At 39.7% G+C, this 22,267-nt stretch overlaps 1 protein-coding gene across 4 annotated transcripts in view; it reads left to right on the forward strand.

Moving 5' to 3' along the window:
• The first annotated feature begins 324 nt into the window (after positions 1-324).
• GLS (glutaminase) overlaps positions 325-22,267 on the forward strand; it is a 61,739-nt gene continuing 39,796 nt past the window's right edge. The window contains exons 1-6 of one of the 4 annotated variants that reach the window (XM_066322547.1): positions 325-683; positions 8,687-8,783; positions 9,275-9,396; positions 13,789-13,918; positions 14,611-14,690; positions 16,282-16,445. In XM_066322547.1, coding sequence (XP_066178644.1) covers positions 340-683; positions 8,687-8,783; positions 9,275-9,396; positions 13,789-13,918; positions 14,611-14,690; positions 16,282-16,445 — 937 coding nt within the window. In that variant the 5' untranslated portion in view covers positions 325-339. Of the gene's footprint in view, positions 684-8,045; positions 8,232-8,686; positions 8,784-9,274; positions 9,397-9,475; positions 9,798-13,788; positions 13,919-14,610; positions 14,691-16,281; positions 16,446-22,267 lie in introns of those variants that run through there. The other 3 variants (XM_066322545.1, XM_066322546.1, XM_066322548.1) reach the window with 3 other exon arrangements.

Here is a 22,267-nt window from a genome sequence, read left to right on the forward strand (position 1 = left end):
TTACACGTCGCAGAGCGAGGGAGGGAAGGAGGGCGGGAGGAAAGGAATGAGGGAGAGAGGCGGCGCCCCGGGGCCCCCTCAGCGCTGCGGCTCCGCCCGCTTGGGGCGCTGCTGCTCCCGCCCCACCGGCCGCGCGCGACACCAGCGGCCCCGCGGGGAGACTCGGCCCGCGCCGGGTGCGTGGCAACGGCCCTGAGTGACGTCCCCGCTGGCCAATGGGCGCGCCGCGCGCCTGACAGTTAGGCGGAGTCGGCCAATGGCCGCGGCGGGGGGCGGGCGCAGCGCGGTGTGAGAGGCGCGGCCGGGCGGCGCGGCGGGCAGTCGGCGCGGTGGCGCAGGATGATGCGGCTGTGGCGTTCGGCGCTGCTGCGGGAGCTGCTGCTGCTCGGCCCGCCGGGGGCGGCCGGCGGCGGGGCCCCGGCCCCGGGACCCGCCGCCGCCACCAGGCGCCTCCCGCCGCCGCTCGCCGCCCTCGGCGTTAGCCCACCCGCCGCCCGCCGCGGCCCGGCGGCGCTGCCGTCGGCGAGAGGTCTATGCACCCGCTCGGAGGGAGCCTTGGAGGAGCCGGGGAAGGGGGCGCAGGCGCCGTCGCCGACTCCCGGCGAGCCCCCCGCCGACAGCGGCCACAACAATAACCACGGCGGCGGCGGCAAGGAGGTGGCCGTAGGCGGCGGCGGGGAGAAGTGAGTGTGGAGGGGGCGGCGGGCGTGGAGGATGATGCGGAGGCGCCATGTGAGCGCCGCCTCCCCCTCGCACGCGTGGTGCCTGCGGAAGGGGCCGGGCCGGGCCGGGCGGGCGCTTCCCCGGCAGGTGCGGGCACGGCGGGGGTGCCGGGGTCCATCCCGGCCGCTTCCCGGCGGGTGCGGGCTCGGCTGCCGGCGGATCCCGGCGGCTCGGAGCGGGAGGGAAGCGCACACGCGTGGCGGGGGGCGTGCCGCCCTCGGGGCTGCGCTGACCGCGGCGTGGGGCGCAGGCGGCGCCTCGGGCTGCCCCGGCCGCGGGGTCCCTCCCGCCGTGCGGGGCTGCCGTCTGTGGGGAGGCCCGGCGCAGGCAGCGTGCCGGCATGGGGTGGCTTCGGGAGCGCTTCCACTTGGCTAAAAATATTTCTCAAGAGAAGCGAAAGCTGTGTCATTTCGCATTAATTATTAAAGGCAGTGTGCATGATGCGTAGTGCTGCCTTGGAAGTTTTGCACCACTGTCTTCTCTGCGTCTGTATCCACCTGGACGCGTTCCTGTGTAACCTGCCCTAGGGTGACCCAGCCTTGGCAGTGGCATTGGGCTGGGTGATCTCCAGAGGTCCCTTGCAGCCCTGACAATTCCGTGGTCTAGTGCAGCCGGGGACAGGTACTGCCATCCGTGTGTGGAGAGTAGAGATGTTTATAGGTGCTGCAGGATCTGCGCCTGAGCTATTTCTCCCTTAGTGGCAAAGGTACGTGCAGGCAGTAGAATGATAAAGCTGTATATTTTTATGAAGTTAATATTTCTTCACTCAGAACCCGAAATACTCCATAAAAAATCGGGGACAGGTGTATCAGCTCCAGGTTTTGTACTTGGTGATGACTCGTAGTGGATGCCAAGGGTAAAGTATAATGATGAGGTAAATGGATTGGCAGAGCATTCTCCTCCGTTAGTCCTCAGCATTATGCAAGTCTTGAGTGTTCATTTTCTACCACCCCCTGTCTGACAGTCTTTGGCTGTTTGAACTTGAGTACGTTTAGAATCTCAGATAACCCTTTACAAGAAGTTTGACAACTTAACTGCAAGCCCCATGAAGACTTCTCCTTTGTGTGTGCTTGAAATGTGCCCTGTGGCATTCCTGTAGGCACCCTGTCCGCTGATTATGGGGTGGCATAATTAAAATTAAACCCAAGCTACTTTACCAGGCTTTGCTATGCTTATTACCTAGATGAAAAAAGCAAATGACAGAAGAAACAGGGCTGAGAAAGGAGTACATTGTTTTGACACTGAGCAGTCTCTGTTAGTCTAATGGTAAGAGGAAGTCTGGAAAAGATTCCACAAGGCCGGTCAGGGAGGCTTCAGCCCTTAGTTTGTTAATAGTTCTGCTTTTGAGTTGTGGTTTGTGGGAGGTTTTTTTTTTTTTTTTTAGCATGAATTTCAGTCCTGCAGGTGGGGAGAGAGGCTGTGACCTTTTTCTCCCCTGCTTTTTCCCCTAGATGTGTTTGCTGCCCAGCCTGGTTCTGTGGGGTATAGGCTGCTTTAAAGGCATCACCAGTTACTTGTGCTGTCAGATGCCTTAAAAAATGCATGCACGTCAGGTTACGTAACCGTACACAATATCATACACCAGCATACGGGTATGATTTTTAAATTTATGCTATTGTTCAACAAATATGAGGCCTCCTCTTTGAATTAGCTCTCTTTATATAATGTTTTGGAACAAAAAAGTGTTCTTCTTTGGCTCTTAGAGTCCTTATAAAGACTGCACTTCTGTTTTCGAGAAGGAATACAGACATTAAAAACTTTGGAGAAAACCAGCATGCCAGCTGTGGTGGGTTGTTGAGGATATTGCGAAGGTGATTTATTGAAGAGGTGACATTTTCTTAAACTGAGTTATTACTAGCTTCCTACAGCTAGCATGAATTAGAGAAATCCTTTAATTTCTAACATGTGGTAAAGCTATGTAATCACAAACAAGTTCAACGCTTTTAATAATTTTTGGTTATTGACAAAAGGATGTATTTGAAAGTCAGATGTTTGTTTTTTGAGTCTTACTGCAAAATGAACAGGTAGAAATTCTATAAAACATGTAGCATATAGTTACCAACACAGAAAAGGTAGAAACTTTCTTTTCATTTTCAGATTGTTCAGGAATTCCTGGTGGCACATTAGTCAGGCTCCTTGGATACTTTCATTCTTACTTTTCTTGAAGCAGAACTGTGAAAATCTTCCTTCAAGCATTTATAAATGGTACATTCCATGTGGAAATCGTTGCTATATTAAAACAGAGTATAGAGTGTACAAGAAAAGTGAGGTTCTTCAAAAGACAGGTGCCAGAACTGCAGTGACAACTGGGCTAAGTCAGCGCAGTCTAAATTCTCCTGATTCCAGCACTTTGCCACCCGTAGTGTCTTAACATTGGAGTGGTGTTTGGCAAATGGTTTATGGACCCAACTGGCAATAGTTGTTTGTTTCTTTGTTAGTGTTGGGAGGCTATTTTTTTTATCTATTTGGTTTTAAGGTCATGGTTCTGGGATACTGATATAACCCGTGATGTCAAAAGACAGCAATAAGGTTTTTGTGTTTATTTGCTTTCCTAATAATCCTTGCATACAGAGTAGGAGTTGCAAGTAAAAGCCTAAAATGTTCTGTGCAAAGACTATACAGAAATTTAGAGCAGTTTAATTCCTCATAGTGAGAATAAATTATGAGGTCTGTGGCTGATGAAATAACTAGTATCCCATTGCATAACCCTGGTGCATTTTTTCCATAGCATCTTCCACCACCTCCTTTATCCCTGCTATCTAACCTTCACACTGTGTATCCAACTGCAACTTGATGTATTTTGGACAGGAAAAATAATTGAGCTTAAACTGCGAGTGGTCATAGACCAGTAAATTTAATTATTAGGAACTGTGGATTAAAACACAATAATATCTATGCTCATGCCTGAGTTATTAAAACACAGTAGCCTAATACACTCCTCAGTTATAGACATATAATATTTAATACCCTTTGCTCTTACTTTCAATATAACTGTTCTTTGGTTGCTTTTACTTTCAATATAAGAGTTCATCTTGCATCTCATGCTGGACAGTAAAGGGATGAAACAGCTTACCTTAGTAGAAGCTGTTTTTAAATTAAAAAAGCCTTGATTAAGGTGAGAGGAAGGGGCAAAATGTGAGTGATCCGAACTTTTGAAAGCTAAATTGTTCACTTTTTACAGCTAAATTGCAATAGTGCTGGGCACTAATACAGAGAATATCACAAAACAGTTAAAGGAAATGTTTATTTCTGTTGGTTTGGTTGTTTTTTTTTTAATGACAAGGGAGTGGTAGTGCTCTTTTTTAAGGGCAGAGATGAATTCTGGAGATAGTTTTAAAAATAAATTTGCTTTTGTAGGTGAGATTATAGAGGAATAACTCGTAACCAGGCAGTGCTTAATTTTGCTGGTACTTCTGATGGAGTGTGGATATAATACTCAGAGATGCCTGAAGCAGTCAGAAGTGCACTTTCATTAGACCTTTCATAACTGCTGTACAGGCCAAAGTTTTGAAGCTAGTGTTTTTTGTTTTACCATAAACACTTAGCTACTAAACATGTCTATCTTTGGTCTAGGATTATAAATATGTAGCTTGCTCTTGAGTCTTTGTAGTTCTTGGGTAAATAGCTACCCACTCTGTTCTGGTACCTGTGTCTCACTATGGGAGTGGACAGAAAGTAGTTACTTAGTGACCTAGAAAGTAGTTACTTAGTGACCTGACAAGGGTTGGAGATACAATCAAGATACACAACACCTGTAGTATGGTGACACCATCTTCAGGATGCCTGTCTTAGAGTGGCTATGACTGTGACCTACAGCTTTCACAGAATCCCAGAATCGTTTGGATTGGAAGAGATGATTTAAAGGTCACTTAGTCCAAACCCCTCTGCAATGAGCAAGGACATCTTCAACAAGATCAGGCTGCTGAGAGCCTCATGCAGTCTGACCTAGAATGTTTCCAGGGATGGGGCATTTACCACTTCTCTGGACAGCCTGTTCCAGCATTTGACTACCCTCACCACCAAATTTCTTTGTTATATCTAATATATCTAATAATTATATCTAATATAAAGCCTGCCCTCTTTTAGTGGAAAACCATTATGCCTCTTGCTGTTGTGACAGACCCTGCTAAAAAGCCTGTCCCCATCTTTCTTATAGACTCACTCTAGGTACTGAGAGGCTGCAGTGAGGTCTCCCAGGACCCTCCTCTTCAGGCTGAGCAACCCTGGTTCCTTGAGCCTTACCTCTTAGGGAGGAGGTGCTCGTCCCTCTGACCATCTTGGTGGCTTCCTCTGGACCTGCTCCCACGGGCTGATGTCACTCCTATGCCGAGGGCCCCAGTGCTGAATGTAGTGCTCTGTGTGGGGTCTCACCAGAGTGGAGTCAAGGGGAGAATCCCTTCCCTTGACCTGCTGCCCACATTGCTCTGGATGCAGCCCAGGACATGTTAGGCTCCGAGTGCCCCTGCCTGGGTCATGTCCAGCTGCTCCTCACCTGCACCCACAAATCCTTGGCAGGGCTGCTCTTGATCTGTTCTTCCCCCAGGCTTTGTTGATTCCAGGAGTTCCCGTGGCCTACCAGGTGTGGAGCCCTGCACTTTACCTTGCTGAGCTTCATGAGGTTCACACCTGGACAAGCTTCTTGAGTTTGGCCAGGTCCCTCTGGATTGTGGCCCATCCCTCTGGCTTGTCACCTGCACCACTCAACTTGGTGTCAATGGCAAAGTTGCTGAGGCTTCATTTGATCCCGCTCTTGGTGTCATTGGTGAAGATCTTAGATGGTCTCTGAAGGACCATTGTTTGTGACAGTAATCATGACCTCACTTTTATGGCTGGTGTCATATTAATTAATAATGCCTGCCTGAAACTGTTACTAGCAATATCATATCTTTCTATCATTTGTTGTTCTGTAAATCCTGTTCTGTGTTTTGGCAGTTCTATCCTGAAGTACAGAGTTAGAATCTTCTGCATTATTTGAAATTTAATCTTGTTTCTATTCTAGAAATTCAGCATTTGTTAAAATGAAGTCCTCCCTGGAATCTGGTGTAGGTATTGTACTGATGCAAAAGAAAGAGTGAAAAGAAGGACTGCAAAATCCTTGTGCTTGGAATTCCTATGTTGGTTTTTCTTTGTATTTAAAAAACAGTCCACCAGTATTGTAGTCCACAGATTAGTATACTACCAAAGAAGTCTAGTTGTTTAATATCCTGGTGCTTATGTATTTTTTTTAAGAAGGTAAATAAGTATCACAAGTCATTCATGAAATGAGGTAAACTGGAATTTCCACTTAATTTGACTGTGAAAATGGCAAGTTCCCTGACCTGAAAAACAGCTTTTTACATGTGTGGAACAGAATTATCTTGCTAAGTGTGTTCACAGTGCCAAAATACATCTTTAAGGTTAAGCAAACATTAGTTACTGACATCACTGATCTGATAAACTGCAGAGCAAGCCTTTTCACCCCTATTTAGCTGATAAACTTTACCAAAAGATGGACTACTTGACAAGGAGCAATTTTCTGTAAATATATTGAATGTCATCCTCTTTGCTTTGGTCGTCAGTGTAGCTCCATTGTTTAATTAGGCTGAGTGACCCAATATTGAACAACAGCAGATGTGAAAGGTATGAAAACCACATTGAGAGATTCTCTGCTGTGAAAGGTGCACGTCTCTTTAATAGATTAAAATCTTAAGAAGAGGCAAGAAAAATCTTGATTAACTGGTTGAAGTATTTTCCTGCACCTTTCCAGATAGAAATTCCATACTTAGAACAGCTGTAAAATTCTGAGTAGTTGCTCAGATATCTGTAATTAAATGGGTTATCAGTTAACATTACTCGGTGTGTTTGCTGGCTGGTTTTTCCTAAGTGAAATAGGAAAGTTTCCTCTGCCAGACCTTCATCAGTCCAGCAATGACTCATGTAGGAGATATGTTCCTTAAAACATGAAATCTCAACATTTTGGGGAGCTCAGTTGAGTGCTTTGTGTAAATGATGAAGATGTAGGGGTGTAGATGATGTAACTTAGCATAACTTTTAAAATTAATTCCCTGCAGAATTAGGATGCAGGCACAGGGTTCACCCTTTAGTTGCTGTGTTGGTAGTTCTGGTTCTGTTGGCTTGACTGGACATACTGTCCTCAAAGGACTGGAAGTGAAATATGCTGCCTGGAAGACCAGAATTTTCTTTAGGAAAAGGGCTGTTCAGTAATTTGCTTGAGGTAGTTGCAAGCGTTTGTCTTGGTTGAATTGCCAGCCTGTCTGTGCATTAGTGAGCCAGCATAATTTAAATTAAAAAAAAAAATCTAGACTGTAAGACAAGGAAAGTTCTGTTGGCTTACAAAGCTGTCTTCTGTTCTTAGTATGTAAGTACAGTTTTAAATTGGAAAATGAGAGGTGATATTTTTTACTGCTGGTTTTCACAGCTAGTTACGAGGAAAGGAGGGAGGCAAGGGCAATCTAGAGGTTGTCTTAAATTTATAAGGGTATTTGGATATAATCAGATTTTTATTAAAATAATCATAAATCTGACTTGTGTAAGTATTGGGAGAGGAGAGGATTAAACGTCAGTCAGTAAGATTGCATTTACCCATCTAGGGTCTGTGCTTAGCTGTAGCATTTTATTTTTGCAGTTGCAACCCTGAATTCTGTTATTCAAAGAATTACTAATCTCTTGACTAGAATTTTGACCTGCTTTTTGTAAACACATGCATAAATGTATAAAAATACATAAAATACCACTGAGCATTCTAGTTTCAGGCAATAGTTTATCTATTACTGTATAGTAACAAAGTATTGCCAGTATTAATAGATAATATGATAGACTTTTAAAATTGATGGCTAAAATGATGTAAGACTGCGTATCTGCATTTTAGTTACTATCTACATTTTTTTTTTTTTAATGTATTTTTGTTTGTCAAACATCAGAACATTGGCTTTTTTGTCTGGAAACAAACCTGGGCCCTTCAGGGGACCAAAGAATCAGAATCCCTTTGCTGTCGCTGCCCCTCCCAGTCTGGAAGCTTAAAGACTTGGGCTCTTGCTTGCTGCAGGGTGCTTTGGAATATCAAGGGATATTTTTATACCTTTTATAGGTTAAATCTGTTAACTTCCGAAGGCTTTGAGGGAAAGCTGTAAGTGCTACGGCTTTCTGTCTTAGAAGGAATCTGAGTGCTTAGTTTGGTCGGTTTCCTTCAGATTTCACATAAAATGGAGACGCAGGTAAGGAAAAGCAGCAGGCATAGGGGAGGCACATCTCGGAGTGAAATGGGTAACGCCTGCGATCCGGCGTGTTTGCACTGATAAGCACAGTGACCATTAAAGGTGCATCTACACTGGGTTTACTTAGCTAAGTAGGTGTGATGAGAGTCACTCCTTCTGCTTCAGGTGCTCTATTATGCTGCAGATGGCTTTGCTTGTTTCATGGTAACTGATGGGGCTTACATAAGCTTCTAGAAGGATAAGGACTTTAGGACTCCTCTGTGGAGTCCTGAAAACAGGACTGCTTTGGAGAAGGTATTACACATTTATCATCTCCTTCTCTTGCCTGTAGAACACTTGGGTCAGTATGCTCTACAACTTCATTAGGAGGCATGTTCATCCTGGAATCTTATAAATAATTTCTCTTCTGCAAGTAACATACCTATCCATGGTAACTTCAAAAAAGGGATATGTGATTAATCTGCTCCCAAAAAGAATCTAAATATAATCTTCGCGGTAAATGTGTGACAGGAAAAATATGACTGAGTTGCAGTTAAGACTGTTTGCTACTGTAAAATCTATGTAAGCTGCTTGTAATATTACCTTTCTTTTTTTATTTAAAGTCTAACTAAGCTTTGTGTTCACTGATGAAAATGTTCTTTGAAATTAGTGGTAGCAATGCAAATATGTTTCCCTGAGAATAATGCAAAAATGTGTATAAATAAAAATAGGCACTAAAATAATCTATGCTTTTTTTTTCTGTTTTCCAGTAAAATAAAACAAGGTCTCCTTCCCAGCTTAGAAGATCTACTTTTCTATACTATTGCAGAAGGACAAGAAAAAATACCAGTTCATAAATTCATAACTGTAAGTTTACTGTTCCAAAGTGCTGTATGAAAGCTAACTACTGCAAGGTTATTTTAACATTCTAAATGCAAGAATGCAAAGCAAAGAATTTCTGTTGTACGTGTTTAGCTGTGGGAAGGAATGTAACTATTCCTTTCCCTCCAGTGCTGTTTCTATAGTTAAGTAATAGAATGAGTGTATCAATGTTGCTATTCACTTCTTTGATGTGCAGAAGAGAGTGCTTGAAGGCAGCTGTGCCTATGGCATGGCTCAGTAGTGTTTGTGATTGTGTAAAATGTAGTTTGACCACTGGATTTCAAATAACATTAATGCTTTGACATAAAATGCAGGCAAAATGGCCAAAGGAAATTGCTAAAGAATCAGTAAAGTGTCACAATGCCTCTGTTGATGATGCAGTAGCAGCTCTCTTATGGTGATAAATGCTGAGCAGTAGATAACTTGATTGTAATAGCATATCTTTTCCCTTAGTAATTATTGTTTTGTTGTAATAGGCACTCAAATCTACAGGATTACGTACATCTGATCCTCGACTGAAAGAGTGCATGGATATGCTAAGGCTGACTCTTCAGACTACTTCAGATGGTGTTATGCTGGACAAAGACCTTTTTAAAAAGTAAACTGTCAATTATGTAACTATATAATTCTGAATGAATGCTGTCTGTGTGGTACAGAGTGCTGTCTTAAGGAGAGACATAAGGTGTATAAATCAATTAGAAAGGGAGTCTAACACACACTCCGGATGCTGTTTCGATAAAAGTTTGTTCTCGGATTTCACTCAGCAGACAGGCTGTGTGGTCTCCACAGGAGTTTAATGTGCCAGTGTTGTCTGTGTGTGTGTCTGACCCCATACTGCAACTCTTGGTCAAATGCCAAACAAAATTAATTGATGCAGCATGAAGTGTTTAGTAGGATTACGTAAAACTGCTTTCTCAGTGCACTGTTAGTTTTTAATCTGAAGTTCAGGGTGCTGCTTCTGTGTGGCGAGATCTTCAGAGCCCATATGTAATTCTAAAAGTGAGTATGTGGAAAATGTTACATTTCAAGACAGGTGGAGATGAGAGGGGTTAGGATTGCAGACGTTGGTCTGTTTTGGAAAAGATCTGTGTGCTGTATTTTAGTGATGCTTTTGTGGTTTTTTTAGGTGAAGTCTATAGTCAGCTGAGTAGTATAAGCACTGTTCAGGTTGTCTTCTGTTCATTCCAAGCACACTCCTTTGCTCCTTTTTGTGTGCCAAAAGATAGGAAATTCAGCAGCTCTTAAATTTTGAAATGAAACTTTTAGACTATTTTTCTCTCTGCATTTTTATTCTATTTGCAGGGTAAATCGTAATACCTAAAACTTACTTGCACGTACAAATTTTAAGTGTATATATAATATATGTATTTTATATACATTGAGGTATATAAAATATATACAGTATGTGCTTGTGCTATACTGTGTATTTACATAGTTTATGTAAGATTAAAACTATAAATACAAAGTGTATCTATATATATTAAAATATATATAAACATTTTTGGAAATAAATTGAGAAAAAGTGAATGTCTGTGTGTGTGACCAAACCCAGTCAACTCCTTAAGCAGATGTGAGATACTTTGTAAAGGTCCAGCATGGACTAATTTTATTCCTGTGTTAAGTTCTAGACCAGGTCTTCACTGATCTAGACTTTTTATTGTCAGCAGAGTAAAAACTCTAAATTGTTAAATTCAGAAATCTTCTTGGGTGTATGGATGGATTGGAAAGGAAGTGCATTTGCTATTATGTGGTACATTTGTACTAAAAGGCTTATTTGTCGCAGAAAACTGAATTATGTTTTAGGCAAGGGCTCTGCATTTGAAAAAGAATTGTTTCCTAATTAGCAGGATTATCTTCTGTTCTATGTCTCATCTCTGGGATTTGATCCTATCCACTGTGTGAAGAGAGTAGTCATTACTATAACAACTTGTGGAAAACTTACATGGTTTGCTTCTTGTGTAGGAAGAGTTTTGAATGTAAAGATTATACAGAGGTAGAGAGGTGAATCTTGTTTCACATAGCAAGTTTTTCTTTGCAGCAGCAGTAGGTTCCTTTGCAACCTTTTTTGTAAATTGTTGCATTTGTGTAAGGTCCTGTGGTCTTTGCAGGGTGAGGCCAGGCTGCTCCTGAAAGCAATGCAGCAGGCTGGTTAGCTTGCCATTAGGATTTTTTTCTTTCCTCTTTTTCCTTTTTGGTACTACTTAATATAATAAGTGGTATATGTCTATTGTTATATGAAACTTGGGCTGCTTTTTGTAGGGAAGTAGTAATCAGCAATCTGAGTCAGAACTTGAAAAATAATGGGTAAATCTAACAGGGTGGTAAAGGAAACAAAGTGATCCTGACTTTACACTAGGGGACAAAGATGCAGTTTCCAAAACCCCTCAAACTGGTGCTTTCAAACTCCATTATACAAGTTATTGATAGTTAATATAGATCATGAGACTTGCAGCTTAATCTTCCTAACCAAAATGTATCAGGGAAAATTTATAGTTTGAAGTGACATTTTTTAAAGTGGGGCAAGAAATTCTTGGATTGGGATTTGGCAAGAGAATTCTCTTTTTTTTTTTTTTTTTTTTTTTCTTTTTAGGCTGAGATTATAAAGTTTTTGAAAGTGGAAGAATGTAAAGTAGGAAGTTTTTAGTGTACCTATCCTGAACACCACTAAACTATGTGAGAGATAGGACCAAGTTGTTCATAAGATTTGACCATAGAGGGGTTTTTATTTATCAATATAATTATTTACTTAAATTCCTCCCTGTGGTCTTTTCCTGTTGCTCCACTTTGGAGCCTGAGGCCAGCTGTCTCCAGAGGCTTACCTGGAATGTGATTAGTTAATTACTTCGGTGGGGAGAAGATATCAGCTGCAGAATTTTAGAGGCTGTCGTGGCTCATGTCCTGGCTGACTGAAAACTGTCAGTCCTGTTTACTGCCCTGTTAAAGGGAGACCTAAGAGTTCCATTATTTTGTCTGTGCACCTATTGTTCTGAACACCCATCTAGGTTACTTGAATGCTTGTATGTAATTTAGTCTGTGAATTAATATGATTTGCTTGGGATAAGGAGTACCAGGATAAACAGCCAGACAATGACCTTGGCAGAGTCTGGGAAAAATTTGTAACAAGTAATGTCCTTCACAGGCACAGCCATTTCCATAGTGAGTTTTAATCCCTACATTAAAATGATTGAACTGTCAAAATTGAGCATCATATGCTTGCTGTAAATGTTAAGGCATAAATGCCCTTCTTGTTTCAGAAACATAATGTGATCTTGAGAGGATTGTATTTCACTGCATGCTGCCTCCTTGTTTTCCAGACTTGGTATTGAATTTTTCTAATAGGTTTGGGTGAACTTCAGGTTTTTGTTTTTTTTTTTTAATTATTCTTATAGGAGTGCCTAATGCTATCCAGGCAGTACAGACAGTATACAAGTACGTCTGAAGTTTGAACCTAGTGCACATTATGTTGTTACTCTTTCTGCACACATAGCTGCCATCAGTGTTATTAATTACTTTTGAAAAAGGGTTTTGCACCTGGAATAGGTGACTGTAATTGGAAGCTGCTGGGAACAAAAGCAAACAGGATTTTTCTGCAAGATACAGAAAAAAAAATGACCGGTTGCAGCAGCAACAACTTGACTGCAATTTTAACATAGGCTAAGAAAGCAGCGTATTTCAGACAGCAGTTTGTAAGGTGACTGTGTACATCAGAAACTTTCTCTTTCACTTTCGGAGAGCCCTGCTTATCAGCGTTTGAAAAGATAAAAGTCGAGGAAGTACGGAGGAGTTTTTAAAGGCATAGGAAAAAGAGGGCGATTCAAAGGGAGTATAATTCTGTCTCTTCACTGGTCTTCATGCACTTTTATTTTGAACTGATGATGACTTTTTAATAGTAGGATCATTGAAATATCTAAGTGAAAACATTTCCCTATTTCTTTTTTCTGAATAAGTCTTAATTGGAAGGTGTATTCTTCTTCGTAGTGTGTGCCTGGATGTTCTTAATTTTCCATTTGCCTGCATTAATAGTATAGCTCTGCTTCTGTCAACAGTGCCAGAAGGCATGGTATGAAGGTGTTAACTGTTTGTTCGCTGTTAAACAGTTTGTTTAACAAACTTCCAATGTCCTCTTTGCTGTTAATACCCTTTATCAGGTCATATTTCAACTGACTTGATAATGGCTCCCAATTCCCACCCTGCTCCTGCTCTCTTCTCTCACCTACAGACGCACCACTTTCAGCATGTCTCAGTTTGTGTTTTCATCCTTCCTTCTGTTTGTCCTAGATAAGTCTTTTCCTTTTTACCTCATCGGTTTTTTAACTGTCCCAGATGGGCTGACGTTCAGAGGGTGTGGCCGGTAGGGCAACTGTGTTCTGGGCTAAAAGGCAACAGATTCCGTGAGTGCCGGTTTGAGACAAGAAACTTGCCATACCACTCACATTTACCTTCTCCTTAGTTCAGGAGATGTTATCAAGATTTTCCACTGGGTTTTTTTCTTATTAGAGTGGAATCACATTCCAGTTTGGTCTGTTGGCAGTGTTCCCACCTCAGTTCCTGGTGAAATGGTGAAGTGAGAGAAAGCATCCCTGAACCTCCCAACTCTGATCTAACTCTGAAATGAGCGCTTTTTTAGACAAGGACTGACTTAGATAAACTTCAGATGGCTTGATCCTAAGAATTGGGTGCTTTAGATTCCTTTTGCAAACTGAGGTGTTACTTGAAGGTAGGTTGATAATACCTTGCAGTACAGCTTCACAGTTGAAACTTCAAAAGAGAGCTTTAAGTAGACAGGAATAAAAATGAATGGAACAAAGCTATTAACACTAATTTTAAAAAAATAGAGTGGCAAATTGGAAAAGTAATAAAGACTTGTTCTTGTAGGCATGTGGCTTCAAGGGCCTGAAGGTCCTAATTAAATAACATGTAATTGCTACTCAAGTAGGCTTTTTGACAGTACGTTGTCAAAGTACTAATAAACGTTTTTCACTTTTTGCAGGTGTGTACAAAGTAATATCGTGTTGCTTACTCAAGCTTTCAGAAGGAAGTTTGTCATTCCAGATTTTATGTCGTTTACTTCTCATATTGATGAGCTATATGAAAGTGCTAAAAAACAATCTGGAGGAAAGGTAACCACTTTGTAAATCAATTTCAAACTTCTGTAGATTTTTAGCATTAACCAAATGAGTAATTTGCTAAGTAGACATTTTTTTAAACATTTTTAGCAAAATTAAAGTGGTAACTTGATGAAAGAGTTTTGGAAGTTCAGTTAGGACTGCAATTTGTAAACTGTGTTAGAAGTACAGTTCACAGCCTCTAAGAGTCCTTTAGCATTTTGTTGTTGGAATATGAAAATAGCGTTATTCTTACTTTATTTTACATAAACTGTAAAACTGCTGTCAGACTATACTTAGGCTATAGAAAAATTCTGGAGCTGTACATATCTGTCTGAATTGTGTGACAAAAGTAATTGTTAATACTGTACCTTTGTTAGTAAATAAAATTTACTCTAGTGCTTATTTTCAATAAATTACTTGAAAAATCCCAGACTGTTACAAGCTAAAAATCTAATATTATTTGAAAATGCTGAACATGCTGTAATACAGAATACAGAATGTGATGAAAATTTTACTTAGAAAAAATTGACAGTGATTGAGTGAATATAATAATTTCTAATGAAGTTTTAGGTATACCAGATGATTATATGTAGGATAGCCCAGTTGTACCTTGTGTATTCTTTCCATTGATATTTATTTTAATTAAGGCAGAGTTAAGTATTTTGCATATTGTAATATGTCTCTCTTATTTCATGCTGTGATAGGTTGCTGACTATATTCCTCAACTGGCCAAGTTCAGCCCCGATTTGTGGGGGGTGTCACTTTGCACCGTCGATGGACAGAGGTATATTGTAACTTAAACATTTTGTGGAATAGTTGAAGGAAAGGTAGAGGCAATGCTTCTGTAGCATTAATATTTGGAAGTTGAAAAGCTTTGTCTAACAGTACCTGTGCATCAAGCTATATAACTTTCTGTGTAGGTCACAATGTACTGAAGTGTTAACTCCTCCTCTGCATTTTAATGTTTTCACTGTAGCATTGTTACATAATCTGTGTGTCACTGAAAAAATGCAGATTCCTGTTCTTTAAAAAGCAAATGAAGGTGTGGAAACTGGACAGAGCTGAATACGATTTTGCTTTTCAGGTTTATCATGCTTTCCCCTGTAAGGGTGTATGTAGGCATTAGATCTAGTCAGAGTGATTTTATTTTTCTCAATAACTCAGAGTAGTAGAGACAGTTAGGAGCCCAAATGTAAAGGGATACCTTACACCATCTAGCTGAGAAGTAACATGAGCTCTGTGTCTTCCTTTGTGAGTACACAATGCAAGGTGCTCATCAGCTCTGCTGACCTGCAGTTTGCTGTGGTCCTACTGCAGGTTCTGGAAACTGCAATTTTTAGGTGTTGAGTTTGTGAATGAGGCATTCCTGAGAACATCAGACTTCTTTTGGTGACTGTGGCTTAGAGTTCATTTTGCCACGATCTGTTGAGATCCATGTGTTTGCTTCTAATTAGCCATATGTTCTGTAATCTCAGGGGAGGTGCTGTCCAAGTGAGCAGAAGTATTTTTTTCATCTCCCTGTTTAGGTGTCCGAATTATAATCTATTAATAGTAAAAAACCTTATACTTTTTTAGCATTTTGCTTTATTTTGGATGTTATGTGCTAATGAAAGTTCTTACAATCTTAATTTTTGTAGTGCTTAATGTTATGTAATGTTAGCTTTTATAATGCCAAAATAGTATTGTGATTTTCACTGAAGCCTTCTTCCATTTTCTGCAAAGAGCAGAAGCAAACACATTGCTGATTTTGCCATCAGACAAGTGGCTGCTTCAAGCCTTTTGCTCTATCTAGATGTGGCATATGCTGCTTGTATGAGTCACTCTTTGGTGCAGTCTGACATAGATGCTGAAAGTAAACTTTCCAAAAGATAGCATGTCACAACTGTTATATCTTTGCCATTATTGAAGGAAATGTAAATACGGCTATTTGATTGTTGTTCTCAAAATACAAAACCAATCTATATCTCATCTTTGTTTATATAGCCATAAATCAGTATAGTGGCTCAATTTGGGTCAGCTTGTACCCTGCTGAGCATGTGGTTTGCAACTGAGTAGGGTAAGTGTAAGACTAGGAGTCTGAGGTGATTTTTTGCTCTGGTGCAAACCCATTTCTGAACTTGTTTTTTGTTTTGTTACCTCTGCAGTAATCAGCAACTGACTTTGTTATGCATGGCTCATGGAATCAGTTGCTAAAACCTCTAAATCTCATTGTTACGTTTTTTAAAATGAGAATAATAATAGTAATATGCTTTTGCTTTTTGGGGCGGTTTTGTTAATAGTCCTTGTATATTGAAGAGTAGGTGAAGCATTTAACACTCTACTGCCACAGCTGACAAACAGGAAATGTCAAGCCTCTTTATCTGTGTTTTTCCCAGGCATTCTGTGGGTGATACCAAAGTTCCATTTTGTCTTCAGTCCTGTGTCAAGCCTTTGAAATATGCGATTGCTGTCAATGACCTTGGCACAGAGTATGTGCACAGATATGTTGGTAAAGAGCCTAGTGGATTAAGATTCAACAAATTGTTCCTGAATGAAGATGGTAAGAGATAAATTATACTTAATAATGCAAATACTCAGCTTTAGAAAATCTTGAGGCAAGCCTACAGAGTTTTTTGTTTTGTCATTTTACTGTATCATTTCAATTCTTATTACTTAGGCAGTGTCCCAGAATATATTGCCATAAGCAAGGTAGACTTAGTCTTCTTTAGTCACTTTTGCCTAATTTAGAAGGCTAGTGAAAGATGTTATATTGCTTCCTATTCCATTTGGTAGTTACTGAGCTGCAGGAAAACCCAGAGAATTAAAGGTTTTCAGTGCAGGTATTTGAAATTAATTTTTATTTAGTTGAGTTGGTAGCAAGTGTTCCTTCATCATGGCTTCTGTAAAATGGTGGTGAAAGAATCAAGGATGTTAAATTGATTTTTAAAAACATATCACTTCTCAGCCTTCTGAGAAGCAGATGCTGGTGCCAAAGGCCAGCACTGACTAGTTTTCCAGAAGGCGAAATCTTCCCACAGTTTATTCTAAATGGAATTTGGCTACTGATTCAAGAAGATGTTTTTTTTTTTTCCCATGTGGCAGGAGTATTGTAGCAAGAATTCCTCACACAGCACTTACCTAGATTATTTCTTTTTCATATTATATTAATTCTTAAACTTGTAGGTGTTATTTAAAAAAAAATTATGGCAAAAATCTGAGAAAGATGACTCATGCAGCCTTAGAGGAAATACTGGATGTTATCTCTGAAAGACAAATGTTTCTCCTAGTGGATCTGTCTCAGTAAAAGAACAGACAATGTTTCTGTTGCCATGGTATTGCAATTAATATTTAATTATCAGCATAAGGCTTGGATGACATTTTTGTCAAGGACTGTATTGAAATCTGACTTAAATATCTGTAGTATTTATATTTTAATTTTACCTAATTATATTTATTATGTTTATAAATACATGAAAATTATCTATATAAAAATTACTGAATTTACTTTACCTTTAAATCATCTTCCCATACTTGAAATATATCTATGCAATTTATTTCTTCTCTTTTATTATGTTAGTAAATGGCGGTGAAATACCAATGTAAGACTCTATTGGCAAGAAAGGATTAAGCATTTTGTTATGTTATGCTGTCTTCTTTTTGCTTTTCTAGTTTTTCCAAATACAGTGTTATAACAGTGTGAAGATTTGTCGTTTGTATCCTATAAAAGCTTTACTATAAAAAAAGCTTTGATGGTGCAGAAAATTGCCCCTTAATTCCTTTGAACTAATATAGATGTTCTATATTTTATCTTTTTAATCACATGACAGAGTGTAGTAATTATTTTCTTGTTTTTATTGCTACTTTTAAAATTAACTATTGGTGAAGATGAATTGGTGGGCTGTGGTCTTCTACATTGCTGTTATTCTTCAAGAGTGTTTATAAGGCTGTTATGTATAAGATAATTTGGACAATTGAAATTCTGACCAATGAACATGAAATTAATAGAGAAGACTTAATTCACATGATGGAAAACTTAATTTTTAACTATGTGCTTCTGTGGCTGATAGACACGAGAAAAAAACGTGCTGGAACTGACCTGATGGCCTCTTATACAGTCCTTAAGAATAGACTAAAACAGAAAGTAGAAGTCTAATAAACAGAAACATTTCAGCTGTAGTGAGAGAAAGGGAGGTTCAGTTTCTCCAAGTAAAAGAAGAGGAGGGAAAAGAAGCATTTAAGAGATTAAATCTACATTTTGCTTGTAGGTTTAAACCACTGTATGAACTTCAGATAGGCAGAATATTTATCAGTTTGAGCATCCATAAATACTTTGAAGACCGGATTTGAAAATTTTAAAAAAATAGATGTTTCATCTATTTACTTTGTAAATATTCAGATGTAGTTGAATTTAATGTTCATAATCCAGATTTTATGAAGTGATACATAGGTGTTTGAAAACTCTTTAGACATACATCTGAAGGTATTTTTTCTATACTTACTACATGGAAGATTCCTAAAATAGTATATTCTTGTGTATCATTGTTTACTAGTATTGAGATTCAAGCTGGAAAGAATGAAGAATATTTTAAGACAATTTTAAATTATAGCTAAAAATGCCAACTTACAACAAAAAGCTGTTGCTATGTTTTGAGTATGATCTGTGCTGTGCAATGGAAATTTGGAATCTTCTGTAAGCTTATGAATATTCACTTTTAAAACTTGTTCTATCAAAGAGAATATGTTGCCCAATACAGTTCAAATTTCTGGAGGAATAAAACAATCTGTCCAAATTTAAAAAAGATTATTCTAGTTGATTGAAGTAGATCAGAAATTTTACATTGTAAAATGTGTCTGAATTGTGACTTTATCAGGAATAATTTTCCTGGCTATGGTCATTAAGCAGTTACAGGCTTTTTCATGTCTATTGACGTTTTTCATGTCTTTTGATATTTTCCACGTCTATTGAGTTCGTGATGCAACAAGTCTAACAATGTCTGTATTTATGAACAGTTAGTATCTCTTATCCATACATACTACCTCCTCTTGGTGATAAATATTTGTAGAATTCCTCCATTAATAAAATCATCTGTGGAACTTAGTCCAGTAATAAAAGTGATATTGTAATTGAATGAGAGATTGCCAGGAAATTGTTTATTTTACTTATATTTCATTAAAGATAAAAGCATGAACTTAATTGGAAGTATAATGAGATCATACAGCAATACATGTGACTTGCAGAGAAACTGCATAAAAGATTTTATTTTATTATCAGTCTGAGCAGATCACCTTTATTATTTGATTATAGAGAGTGTGTGTCTTTGGTTTCAGTAATGGGTGTCAGTTAGGTTTGCACTGTTTGATACCTCTCTTTCTAAAGATTAAGGGATGAATTTTTTCACCTCTTTGGCAAACTTGTAATCACAGTATCAGTCTTCATGCTTAGTTGCTCTACAGGATGGAATCCCTTTGCTGATGGCACCCACTGTGAGGTAGATCTGTAGTGGCTGCTGCTTTAGAAATAGATCTTTGTGTGAATTTCTTTAAAAATTAATGTAGTGTCAGAACCTGTACATTCCCCAGGGGTGAAAAATTACCTGGGAATGGAAGACATCTCTTCTTTGAAATCTGCAGAAGTCTTTCAGAATGTAGGTTTTCATTTAGCCATCCTAGCCCTTAAAAGAGGCCAGTATTGCTCAGTTTGGGGAGAGGTTCTCCGTTGTAGAATGGAGTATTTTGTTAGAGAGGACCTACAACAATCGTCTCTTAAGGGCATTGTCCAAACACCTCTTAAACACTGACAGGCTTGGGGCATGGATCACCCACCCCTAGGAAACTTGTGGCTGTTTGGGCAAGATAGAAGGTTTTCTGTCAGTTACAGACACCTGAGTCTGGGTGGTGTTCCCTGGTGCTGTGCAGATAATGGTGAAAGCTGCTTACCTGGGACCCAGATACCTTGGCAGTGTTTGTTCTGCTGAGAGGAGGCAGCAGTGGGTTAATGGCGGTGTTGTGCTCAGCGCTGTGACATGCCGGAGTTGGCAGCAGTAGGAAAGAGCCTCGAAGGACAGTTGTTAGTTTGTGGTGACCCAGGCTGCTGTGTCTCCCCTTAGCTGGTGAGGCTCCTACAGTGATGTTCTTGCTGACTCATGTGGGGAACAACACACAACTGTGTTTCAGAAGTACAGTCAAGAAAGTCCTTGAATGTTTTATCGGAAGGTTCTTCCCTTCTTCATGTGCAGGCAGCGCATGGAAATGTGTTAGTTGTAAAGTGGCCAGAACAAGTACAGGTAGCTTGAGATGTTAAGCAGTGAGAGAGACAGGAATCTTGAGAGTAGAGGAGCCAAGAATGTCTTGACTTTGGAGGCAAGTGGTGACATCTTCAAAGAAATGAGAAGCAATAGCATTTTGGAGGGTGTATTCTGTGTGGACATACCACATTGGTAAGCCTTTCAGTTGCTGAATGCTAAATAATCATTGCACATCCTTTTCATTCAAATGTACACATGATATGGAATCAGGTTGTGTTTTTTCTTTGTACTCTGTGGCAGATTGAAACAATAGAGATGCACAGTAGAATCAAGAGCAAAATATTTATAAAAATGTTTTTAGAATAGGCTGTGTATGATAAATTCACGAGCGTGTTTATGGACTGGAGTGATACCTGATGTTGGTGAGAGGAAGCTGTAGAGAAAAGAGAAGTGTAGCTAGAGTGAGAATGGAGGGTGACAATGTGTTCTGATTGTGCATGAGAGCCGTGTTGTCTTGGACTTTGTGTCCAGAGTTGGGATCCCCATTTGAAGGAGTGAAAAACTGGGGTGAGCTCCAGCGTAGGGCTGCCAGGGTGCTGTGCGGTCCAAGGCACCTGTAACTCCCAAGGAGCATAGGAAGGGGGAGTCTAGGGGCTCCCCTGGAAGCCTCTTCAAATTCTTGAAGAGAAATTGCCAACATTAACAGTCTGTAAGTCTTGGTAGTGGCACCTGGTACAACAAGGGCCAGGGGCCCCATGCTGTGGCCTGGGAGCTGCAGATTGGATATTAGGGCAAATTTGTCATTGAGGATGAACAGGACTGCTGGAGAGGTAGAAATTTACCATATTTGGAGGTTTTCAAGACTGAGTTAATGGAACTGAGGAAAGAGCCTTGCATTGAGTAGGAGGGTGGAGGAGATGACCTCCAGGTGTCCCTTCTAACCCACAGTGTGATGCTCTGAGTGGTCCCTGAGGAGCTGTGGAAATGCTCTGTTTTCTTATCCAGGATCTAGTGTCAATTGAAACTCAAATACATCTGACCCTCGTTGCTTGCATTAGTGCATGATAACAACAGGATATTTGATACATGTGGCTCTTAAGTACAATCAAATGAAATCTGAACAATTTGTGAGTCTCTTTCAGAGAGATAAGGAATGACAGTAACGACTTGGAAATACTGTCTAGACAATAAGTTTGTATTTTAGGGATGCTTCACTTTTTTGAAGGTATGGGCCTTATTTTTTCAGTAATAGAATGGTTTGATTTATTTAGAAGTTCTTTTAATACTTACTTTCTGAAAAATACTAATAAAACTTGAAGATTAAGTGATAGTCATAGACTGCTGGGTGCCATTGACCATAACCTGTGTAGTTTTCATGGGAATATATGTGTATGCTGCAAATACCAGACTTACCTCCAAAACCCAAATAATCTCAAATTACTTTCTTTTAGAGTCCATGTTTGTACATAATACATAAAAATACTGGACATTTTCTGTGTGGTTTTTAAATCAGTATTTTTTTTCAGGTTTGGACATAAAGGAACAGCAAATAAAGGATTCAAACCTGTCATGATATTAATGTATTGAGAATTGTTTGAGGTTTTCAGACACCAGAAAGCTCAGAAGTCAACATCCTAGTTAAAAGGCACAGCAAAAATGTTAGTTAAAAAAGGAAAGGGTAGTTTGTGGAAGGTAGATTATTTGGGAAAAGATGGCTGATGAGGAGAGAAAAAGGAGAATACAAAAGAAGGTGGTTCATTCAGCAGCTAAGAATGACTTGGGAATGCAAAGATGCTGTTAATATGGAGATCAGTGGGAAAAAGGAAAATGTAAATGTAGCAGGTATGTGCAAGTCAGCTATGAAGTTAGTTAAATTCTTAAATGAAGAAGATTCATAATTTTCAAGAAAAGAAATGATACCAAACCAAAGAATTTACTGCATTGCTAAGTAGCATATGGCTGTCTTCTATGCTGTAAAATATTGTGCTCAGAATTATAAAATACTGTGTATAGTGTTGGATTACAGTATTTTTTAAAGGTTTAAGATTATATAATAGCTATTCTGTAATAGTAGCTTTTCAGTCATACATAAATCTAGAATAATTTTTCACTTAGGCATTTGCCTTTATTTGACAAA

This window comes from Sylvia atricapilla, chromosome 7 (assembly GCF_009819655.1).
Source record: "Sylvia atricapilla isolate bSylAtr1 chromosome 7, bSylAtr1.pri, whole genome shotgun sequence".
Classification (NCBI taxonomy): domain Eukaryota; kingdom Metazoa; phylum Chordata; class Aves; order Passeriformes; family Sylviidae; genus Sylvia; species Sylvia atricapilla.